The sequence below is a fragment of the Rhea americana genome, unplaced genomic scaffold, assembly GCF_003343005.1.
Source record: "Rhea americana isolate MKP2758 unplaced genomic scaffold, rheAme1 scaffold_204, whole genome shotgun sequence".
Classification (NCBI taxonomy): domain Eukaryota; kingdom Metazoa; phylum Chordata; class Aves; order Rheiformes; family Rheidae; genus Rhea; species Rhea americana.
In genome coordinates, this window is record NW_028186195.1 from 270,963 (window position 1) to 281,603 (window position 10,641).

The 10,641-nt window shown below is 48.0% G+C and overlaps 1 protein-coding gene across 3 annotated transcripts; it reads right to left on the minus strand.

Annotated features, from left to right (window-relative positions):
- Window positions 1–5,009: 5,009 nt before the first annotated feature.
- Window positions 5,010–10,567, minus strand: BAG4 (BAG cochaperone 4). Of its 3 annotated transcripts, XM_085304172.1 has the most exons (4): window positions 10,350–10,565; window positions 8,339–8,599; window positions 7,634–7,876; window positions 5,010–6,490 (listed from the first exon to the last, which is right to left on the minus strand). In XM_085304172.1, exons 1-4 carry the CDS (start codon window positions 10,353–10,355, stop codon window positions 5,990–5,992), a joined length of 1,011 nt encoding a protein of 336 aa, XP_085160298.1. In that variant the 5' UTR covers window positions 10,356–10,565; the 3' UTR covers window positions 5,010–5,989. The 3 variants fall into 3 exon arrangements, with proteins under 3 accessions (XP_085160298.1, XP_085160297.1, XP_085160296.1); XM_085304171.1 differs by having other exon boundaries at window positions 7,634–7,852; window positions 8,339–10,567; XM_085304170.1 differs by having other exon boundaries at window positions 8,339–10,566.
- Window positions 10,568–10,641: the final 74 nt, after the last annotated feature.

Sequence of the window (10,641 nt, forward strand, 5' to 3'; positions counted from 1 at the left end):
CGCGCCGCCGCTTGTGCCAGCCCGCCTTCCTCCTCCTCCTCCTCCTCCTCCCCCCAGCCGTCGGGCGGGGGCCAGCCGCGATGCAGAGCCACGCGGGGCGCGCTGCGGGCCCCAGCCCCGCACCCAGGCACCCGCCCTGCCAGCAAAGGCGGGGTGGCGGCGCGGGGTCGCCGTGGGCACGGCGAGCCACGGCAAGCTTCCCCCGCGGCCGCCGGCGCAGCCCGCCGGGCAGGGGCATTGCCTGCGCTGTGGTATCGCGGCGTTATTATTAACGCAGACACGTGAGAGAGCAGAAGATTGCTTTTCAGGCACAGCCTTAAGGTGGGAGGCCAGCCTCAAACTCCTACCTCACGCGCTAAAGCTACGTGCAAGGAGAGGATGACTTATGCACACAGTGGTTGGCTGTCCTCATTTTTCCAGGCTCTAACACTTTGAGCAGCTCAAGCCCCTGTCCTGCTCACCTCCAGCAAGAATAGTTGAGGGCCAAGAGGTAAGTGACACCACACCAGGACAGCTGCATGATGGTGTCACTGCAGATTGATGTACCCATTCCATGTTATGGTGACCAGAATTAATCTGTTCCGACGCCATCACAAGCGTTTGATGCCAGCGCTAATTAGGACATCATTGCTAGTCTTGACTTCAGACTTTCTATTGCATCTCTAAGCCGGATGTAGGCAGGCAGGGATTCGCCCTGTTCGTTCCAGTTGTGTTCGGCAGCCTCTCAGGGAAACGCGCATGCCACAGTGCCAGTTGCCTCCTACACCCAGTGCGGACAAATACTTGAAACTAGGGCTCTCCTCAGCGTGATACCATAAGACACTTATTCAATGTTTGTTTTTTCAAACCTTCTGGCACTCCTTTTGCCTTGCCTTATGAAGGTACGCTTAGTCCCTTAGTAAAGGAGAACTTCCCTTTTAATACTGAGTGGTGCTTGGAGAAGTGGAGGCAACCCTGGGACAAGAAGGTGGTTTCTGTAGAGACCAGCCTTGTGATAAGTAGAGAGGAACACTTTCCAGTTTGGTTCTTGGGACGTGGGCGGGTACAGTAAGAGAAACCTGTTGCCAGGAATCGGCCCCTTGGACGCTGGGACCTCTGTGCTCACCTTCACCACCATGAGGACTAATTACTGGCTAGATGGACTTCAATGGCCAGAAGTGCTAAAAACCCTCAGTTTCACATACATCTATGAAACATATGGCTACAAACCTTGTTTCCACTCTCTGCAGGGGCTACACCACTTCTCTGTTAACAAACCGTACCTACATTTCTCTCTGCAGCATCTTATTTGTCCTTCCAGATCCCTGTCCAAGTACTGACCCACCTCASTCCTGCTTTGAAGGTGATCGAAGGCAGCGGGGCCTCGGCAGGGACAACGCAGTTACGTCAGCTGGAGTTTTCTGCAAGCTGGAATAGGGAAGGTATGCCTTAATCCGCATCAGTCCTACCGGTTTTGCAAGGCTTCACAGAAAACAGATAAAACCCACCATCTGTCTGATGGATATGCAAAAATGCTGCTGTTTGGCTAGAAATGTAATYCACAGTAATATCTTTTCACAGAGCTGTTCAAATACCCAAGCTTGCTGAAATGATAAAATTAAAAAGTGGGTGGAAATGGTAGATTCTTTCATGTGCTTTTAAATAAGGGTTTACATAATCCTCTGATGAGTYCTTCCCACATGCTGAGAGGGAAACTCTGAAAGAGGAAATCTACTAAAGGAAAATGTTATGTTGATGAATTCAGCACCAGAACATTAAAAAAAAAGAAAAGAAAACATCCTCCCTCCTTCCCCTCAGACTTTGGCTGGCTCATATGCCATGCACATACTTACAGTTTTTCTTATAAATGGATAAAGATATCATTCTTGCCACATCTCTGCAGCAGGAAACCTTTGTACTAGTCCACAGAGCACTGATACTACAGCAGCTGAGTATACGTATTTTTCTTCACTCCTAGTTGACTGCATTGCAGTGTTATTTAGTTTGTAAAATAACCAGGATTGCTCCACAATTGTCTTTGTGCTGGTAAAGCTGACTACCTCTTTTCCCTGACAACTAACAGTTAGTGCTGAGTATTAGAGAAAGCAGGATGCAATAAGCAATAGTTTTGTTCTTTATGCAATTCTTGCTACTAAAAATGAAATAAATACAGAAAATAAAGTTTCAGCCAGTTCCATGAATTTCAGACTAATTGAATCTAGCCAATAGCTCCTTTCTTTCACATACCTGTAAGTATTGCCTTGCTGCAGCAGGGCTGACGCATCAGCCCTGTTTGTCAACTGGCATGTTACTCAAGTGACAGTAGCAGAAAGAGCTCCGAAAGCGCATCAATAGCTGGGAGGGAGAGAGCGCGAGAGAGAGGGAGGGAGGGAGATCTGCCCTAAAGCTAGTAGCTGTTGTGTTTACAAACCAGCTTTAGAAAGTATATTCTCATTTAAAGCTAGGCTTCAGTTCTGCCCATTYTCTTAATGGGAATGAAAATTTGAATTTGTAGGGGATTGATTCAGCAAAGCAGGTGGGTACCTTGCTATTAGRAACTATTAGCAGGTTTCTGCTATAGTGGAAGAAGAGAGCTCTTCAATAACTCTTTAGAGAGCACAAATCCTGCAAGACCTAGAGCTGGGCTTGGTGCTGAATCACTGAAGAGAGGAGCCGTGGGGTAAGGTGATGGGGCTGAAGAATGAAGYCAGTGCAACTATTGCACTCTGTAGGGATGGGTGTCTTTTTGTTAGTTGGCTCCACTCAAATATGACTTATAGTAATTAAATCTGCATCTGTCTCCAGTAGAAAGGGAGTGCCTTCTAGCCAGATATGGGTGTTTTCAGAACTCAGTAATGCCCCAAGCATGAGGAGAACACACAGCAGAGGCGGTTGTTTAGCATCCTTCCCCTCCCACCTGCCTCATTTGTACTCTCCCTCCAGGCTTTCCTTCAGTTCAGTAGAGCACGGGCTCTGCTGCAGTCTTTGCCTAATGCAAAACATCGTCCTGGCTGTCATCTRTATACTGCTAGCACAGCAGCTTGTCCTGCTCTGCCAGCTCCTCCAGGCACTTGCTTATGTATCCTAAGAATTGCAAGAGATCTGAGGGCTGTTCCTGAGAGGGCTTTACAAGAACACCTCACTGGTGCCTGTTCCTGACCTCTGCCTYGAGCATCTGTTCTTATTCCAGCTTTTTGTGTCTTAAAACCAATAAATTGCCTGACACAAGAGCATATCTGAGTTCTTAAGAAATCATGACTAAAGGCAAGCAAGCCATTACAGAGCAAACTACTCCCTCTGCAGATACCTCTCTGCTGAGCAGCAGCAGAGACCAGAATATAGGCAAGAGGGTGTCCAGTTTTACCGCTTGAGCTCTCCCMCCCTTGGAGCATCTACTCTGTGAAGAAGCATCAAAAGCAGCRTCTCAAACCATTGGTGTTATTTTCCTGATACATATTGACAAGAAGCAATCCTCGAACTGTCACTGAGAGACCTTTCTGTGCATTTATTTCTTGGAGTCAAGGAAGTCTCCAGTCCTCTCTGCAGCAGGCCACTTCCACATCAAACTCCSCTCTCACTAACTTACAGGATCTACCTAGAGTCAAAGCACATGCTCAAATCTGTCACTAGTCAGCAAGGTAACCATGCACATGCCTAACAAACACATGGGAGCAGAATTAAGGAGTTCAAAGCTTGGGGATATGCAGAGTTAAATATCAGGGTTGCTTCTCTCAACAGTAATTGTAAYTTTAATTGTAAGCTGAAAAGAGAACTCACTTCATTCATCTCCTAGTTGTCCACCTTTGATTTAATAATTTGGAAGAATGCATGTTTACCCCTCCTACTACTTAAACTTTTCACATGAGCCAATAGCCCGCTAGCAGTCACACAGTGGACAAAATATTAAGTGGGCTTTTTTCRGTCACCTACTGGGACAGCTGCTGAGAGCCAGGAGAGAGAGAAATCTAAAAGAATAGATTTTATGAAGTAAAGTTACTGCTATCTAAAGGTAGTTCAGTGAGCCTGCAGCAATCTCTTGGGAAAGATTTCAGGATGCTGCAAACAGGACTGAAAGAGACTTTCAACTCTATAATATAAAATTAAGGGGTACAGACACCACAGTGGTGTTTTGTTCCTCTAGGGTTARAGAGACTGATAGCAGCGCTAGCTGTGTGAAAATCGTTCTTACCAGTTATTTTCCACAAAGAAGCACACACCAAAAGCACATATTAACGTGCTTTTGCTGCTGACACTGCTGTCTTTATCAGAGAAAGAAAGGAGCATTCACTGGGGTTGAGCCATTGTTTTCTGTATGCGGCCACTGACCAGAACCCTCCTGTCCTCAGCACAGTAACAGCACATCAGTCTGCTCATTGTGATCTGCTTTATCTCCCAGTGTAACTGCTGATCCTCAAAAGTCAGTTTTCCTGCTGAATCTGAAGCACGGATAGCTTGGCCTGGCTGCTCTCTGCCTGACAGGAGGACAAAATAAAATAGCAATCAAGCATTTATTGGTCCCAGGACATGACATTCAGCTCTTTCCTGGCTTACCTCAGAGCAGGCTGTTTCCCAAGACCGCACACTACGAGTGATCAGAGGCATCCAAACAGATGCAAAGGTCAGTCCCATGCAGCACAACCCCAGTTTATTACCAACCTGGAATCTGCAGGGCTCCCTCAGGGCATCAGCTGGCTGCCAGCCTGTGGAGCGCAAGGTCAGAGCGCTCCCAGCTCCAGGCGTGCTAAGACAACGTCTGTCCAGATTGCCTGCCTCCAAAATATGGCCACTGTTCCCAGAGCCACGGCTGARGGCTCCTGGAGCATCTGCACTGCTTGGGAGCAGGCAGGCACTACAGCGATCCCCAACAACTCTCTGAACAAGCCTTTTCAGTGGTGATTTGCTGCATTCATGCCCAACTGTCTGCTGCCGAGATAGTCTGGTATTTTGGCTGCAGCCAGGTCTAAGTAACACAATCTCACGCACACTTTCTCTTTAAAGAAAAGTGACTTTGAGACATCTTAATTACAAAATGACATTTAAAAGTTGTCAGGGTTTATTATCTTGTCACACACGCTAATGACTCACTTAACATATTGTAACCAGAAGGTTAATAGTACACTGAGCTCTTCCCGTGTATTGTACAGAGCCACCGAGTATGGTATTTGCAGTGGAATACAAAACTTGCAGTATATGAAAGGACATTACAATTAAAAAGTGGATCTTTACCCAAGGGACCTGAAAAAGCATTTCCAAACATCCTACTGTTTAGGGCTGCTCTATCACATTGTTCTCCCGTTTATACCTGTCTTTTTCAGTGGCAGGATTCAGAGAGTTCCAGTCTGTGTTCCTATTTCCATACAAACCATCACAGAATAGCTCTTTACAATAGAGAAGAAACTGTGTGACGTGACATTCCCTTGAGCTGCTGTGCTGACTGGGCTGCCAGCATGGTCACTTCTTGTAGCACTTCAATGCAGCTACTTGAGTGCACTAAAAAACAAACAAACCCCAGGACAACACACAGCAGTCTTCATGGCAGGGATATAAGCTGAAAATACACGCAGCAGTTGACAAGCCCAGAATCTTGTTTTATGGCTGCATACTGCAATACCTTTGTGACAAAATTTGACACGCATTCCTGCTATTTAAAGAACTGCTGTGGCTCCAGGAGGTACCTACAGATTGGGCCTGGTATTGAGAACTTTATTCTGTACAGTGATTTTCCCTCCTGCTGATGAAAAGCACATGGATACCCCAGAGAGACCTCTACAATGGTAGAGTACTTCAACTGGTGCTGCTTTTCCATAGCCTGGACCAAACAATTAGTTTGCTGCTTCAATCCTCTCTTATTTGTCCATTGCTGGGCCTGGGCTTTTATTATTATTATTTTTAAATGATTGTTTATTGCTTTTTCATTGTCAATAGTACTTGAGAGAAAGAACTGAGATTTAACAGAACTAAAATTCTTTGGGACCTCAGCAACAAGCTCTGTATTGTGACTGAAATACTTTCACAGTCCCTTTCTTTCCAGTTTTTCCAGTATGGCCTGAATTCTGTGGACAGCTTCTTTCCTAGCCTGCCGAACACTGTCCTGACCACCAGTCTCTATGGAATCCAGTTCCAACAGCAACTTGGTCAACATCTCTTCCAGAAGACGGTAGGATTTATCTGTCTTTTTTCCTACAAATTCATCCACTTCTTGTTCTAGTTGTTCAGCCTCCTCTGTAACGTGTAGGATTCTCTGAATCTCTGGTGGGATGGGTGCTGAATTTGTTGAAGATTGGTCACCAGCTTTACAGCCTGCCTCCTGATGCCCAGCTGAAAGTTTCCGAGTTACATTATCATACATTTGGGGCTGTGCACTGTACTGCACTTTGGGGTTTGAAAGGGATGGCTTGGCATTGAATGGAGTCGCCTTGTGATCATTCATTGTCCCAGAGTGCTGGTGACTGACATCAGAATAGTAGTTCTGCTGGTTTGCACTTTGCTCGGATTTGTCATAAGCAGAATCCTGCAGTCAGAAGCAAAAATCTTTAAGTGCATTTCCCCTAATGCCAGTTTTTTTTAATCTCTCATCTTGCATTAAAAAGGTGAGCGAGGAGACCCCGAGGGAGCTGGGAGGCAGGTGGCACTGTGACTGCCTTGAGGTGTGCGTATCCGGGAGAGCAGGGCAGAAAGGGGCCAAGCATGGCATTACTAGGGATCTGGGCCGCGTTTTCTAGAGCGTCACGCACCATGATGTCACAGTATCTCACGTCCTAGCAACCCGACACCCTGCAAGAAGTCCCAAAAAGGAACACAGGGACCAGYGCTCCAGTGTCCGGCCTGCTGAGGCGCAGACTCCCCAGCAAGAGGAAGGCACGTGTGAAAAATATCTGGGGGTGGGGGCGCGGGAAGGGAAGGGAAGCAAGCTACTGAGTACTCATTACACCTGAACAGGGCAAATGCTAAAAAGGTTTTGGCAAGAGCCTATTTGGATGTACTGGAGATGACGCTCCTCTGTAGGCAGCGCCATTCTGAACTGTTTCAAACAGCAGTAACCCCTGTCCCTGTAGCCACATCCCCCAGCAGGGCTCTGCCAACACTGCCACCTTGAGACCAAGCCTCTGGGGGGGCCATTTAACTCTTGATCAAACTCAGAGGAAGGGGAGATGAACAGCCCCCTACCAAACGCATCACTTCCATATATTTTTTTGTTAAAAAAAAAAAAAAAAACACTTAAAGAATGTCTTTGCCGAGGTAACTATTTGAAGAGGAATATTGGAGTCTGCAAACTGACCCACAGATCACACACACCTCTTCACTAGGGGATTTCTGACAGTGTTAGCAGCTTCAGGAAAACATAATAGGCAAGACAGTCAAGGTCTGTCCCATTYCAGGCCCTGCTCTGGCAGGTCTGTTATCTCCAGCACCTTTCTGAAATTACAGCTCCGGATCTTGGTCTCCAGTACACAAATAAGATTTTGCTGGGCAGTATTTAAGAGAACTTCTGCTTTGCTTCCACATAACAGAAACCAATTGCAGCCAAAGAAAGGGACATTCCCAGGAGTCAAAACCAGCTTTTGAGGAAAGTGGCATAACTTAAGAGATTAACTGCAGCCAGGATACAGCRTGCACACAAGCTATGACAGGTCATCAAAGCAACAACTGTTACCTTTGAGTCCCAAGAGGGAGGGCAAGGAGGGACTCCACTGCCAGTCCAGGATGGATGCGATTCGGAGACGAACGGGTTCCCTTGTGCCGAAGCAGCATGCCACCCGTAACGCGGCTGCATCCCATAGACTGCGGAGGGAGCCCACGATTCCTCCTGGGGTCTGGGCTGTGGTGCGGGCCCCTGCGGGGTAACGCCTGTGTTGGCTTCTCCGTAGGGATACTGTGGGACAGGCATTCCTGGAGTCTGCAGGAAAAGGGCAGAAGCAAGCATCCCCCCCCCACCAAAGTCATTTTCAGTCAGCCAACACAAATATGTCCTGAGCACTTCAACCCTCCRAACAGCTCTGGGAAGAGCCACAGTCAGACTCATTACCAGTTTTCTGCTTTTCTAGCCCATGAACTTGCACTCTTTGCAGAAGACTGTGATTACAAGTTTTTATAAGAATGAGCAAGGCTATCTGTTCAAGACATGAAAATGTATTTATATGGTTTAAAGCCTGACTCCGCACAACRTAAGCAAGTCCAAACACTCAGGGATCCATCAGGGGAGACACTGTGGAATTTTCTTCCACTGGGGCTTTTCCTTGTGCAGGACCAAGCATGCTCTGAGCACTGGAAGGCAAAYGCCTATCCCAACAAAGTCAGGCTTACTGGGGCAGCCCAGGGCCTGGCTGGAAAGTTGCTCTGGCCAGGACCTGCATCTTACCTGTGGTGGGGAGTACCCAGAAACTTGCTGTTGCCTAAGAGAGGAGCCTTCTGATGGGCAGTCTGGTGGGCTGTAGCTCCAAGGAGGAGCGGGCGAAGGGGGCCTGTACAAGCCYGGGGACTCCGCAGGGTAGGGGGTCCGTGGAGGCCCGGAGGAATAGTAAGTCTGTGTTTGCGGCAGGCTGGTGTAGCGTGGAGCAGATCCAGGAGCTGAGGGGTACGGGGTGCCATACGTGCCATTCGTGTAGGGAGAATCCACTCCCTGTGGAGGAAGAAAAAGGCAAAGCAGAGGAAGCATGATGGGCACTGCACACAACGGGGCTCAGCTCCAGCAGAACGGCGTGCACGAGGCCTCATCTTAGGCCTGGAGCCGTGCTTCCGTGCCAGATGCTCACACCATCCCTGGAAAACATTGCTGCAAGTACCACGCTCCACTCAAGGGACCACAGCTAAGACACTTAAATGTTAGAATTTCAGCAGCTTACTGACAGCTCCCTAGTAGCTTTGGGCAAGTCAGTTCTTTGCCTGTGAACTATTTCATAAAGGACAGATTGTATCACCTGCTCCAGGATTTACAAAACAGCTAGAGCAGACCTAAATGTCATATGGGATTAGAACAAACCATAGTTACGTCTGTACAGCTAGCAGACAACCTCTTTGGAAGGAGTAAAGCCTTTCTTTGCGTGATATTTGAGCAATAGCTCCTAAAAAAATCTTATTGCTGCATTCAGAACAACAAATAATAGATCCCAGGAAAAGTGAGTCATGGGACATAAAGGAAACACGTTAGTTTTTTTTCTCTCTTCCTTTCTTCCTCCGGCAGGAATAGTTAACTCGTGCCTGCCCTCTACCGGGGTCAGACACGTGATGTAAATCCTGCCACTCACACAAATTGCCAATTCCTTCCTAGGRATGAAGTTTATTATATACATATTGYTATTTCTGCAGCTGACATCTTTAGTTTGCTGTGCCTTTAGAAAGGAAAAGGTGACAGGCATTAGATTCTCAAGTTCCACATTCACACTGGAGAACAGACAATTCTGTTTCTCGATAAAGTATCGACTAGTTGGGACCAATGTACGTATTATAGGGTGATTCCCAATTCTTACCAGTCATCTGGTGGCCATAAACATATCAAGGATAGCAGCATTGCCCCCAGCAACCTCTTCTTTAAAAAAGTGTAACATAAAAATTTCACCTTGAACTGGATAGAACCCTAAAGACATTAAGAATCCTAACTTTTTACTCTGTTTATTGTCTTCTGTTTTCAACAGGTAAAAACATGTGCCCCAAACCAGCAGAATGGGAGACCAGATTCTTACTTAATGCAAAATGATTTACATGTTAAGCTACAAGATCTTTGGAAAAAAGAGTCAGTGTTACACTTTAAAGGAGGTAAGACATGAGCTTAAAAATCCASACAGTTTGCCACAGCTAGATTACATTACAATTCAGTGTCAAGAATACTTTGAAAATAACAGGCAGCCAGTCCTAACACTGTGCTYAGCTGGATGGCAGAGGAACTAGCCTATTGCTGTGAGCTGAGAGAGTCGGAGGCCGCCCACATGCAGAAGGGGGCACAGGAGACAGAGGGATTCCAGCAACATCAAAGACAGACAAGGCATCTCACCAGTGCCTAACCACGGGAGAGGGGACAGGGAGAAACCTGCGGAGCAGACTGAAGTGCTGCCACCCGGCTGCACAGCGTGCTCTTGCTACAAGCCCCGCTAACTCCAGGCACTCYGGTGAGCAGGATGTTTGACCCAAGGATTTCCCAGCTTCAGCAAGTCACATCACCTCTCTGGTGCTCCCCTCCCTTAGGCACAAGGTAAGAACAAGATCCTTGAGATCTCAGAGCCATCTGGGGTCATTTCTTCAGTCACGGACCAGCGGGAAGTCTTTGCTCAGTATCCACAGACTGCAGACCTGCCAGTGCTTTTTGCAGGAAGGGGCTGGAGGCTGCCACCGTTTGCAGTACGTGGTTTGCTAAGGCATTTCAGAGAGCTGCTAACCTGCATTCAACACCTTGGCGCGCCAGTCTCGGGCATTAACAGGGGTTCCTGGAGCAAGGAGCAAAGGAAACCAAACACCGCGGGACGCGTGCTCCGAGACTCCCAGCCCCCGCGTCCAGCTCAGCTGGTCTCCGTCCCCGGCTCCCAGCTCCAGCCGCACCTCGGCAAGCGTTCCGGGTGCCGCGGGAGACGCGAGGGCAAGGCTCTCCGCACCGCACCTGGCCGGCGAGACAGCCGGGGCGGCGGGCAGCCCGGGGCGGCGGGCAGCCCGGGGCGGCGGGCAGCCCGGGGC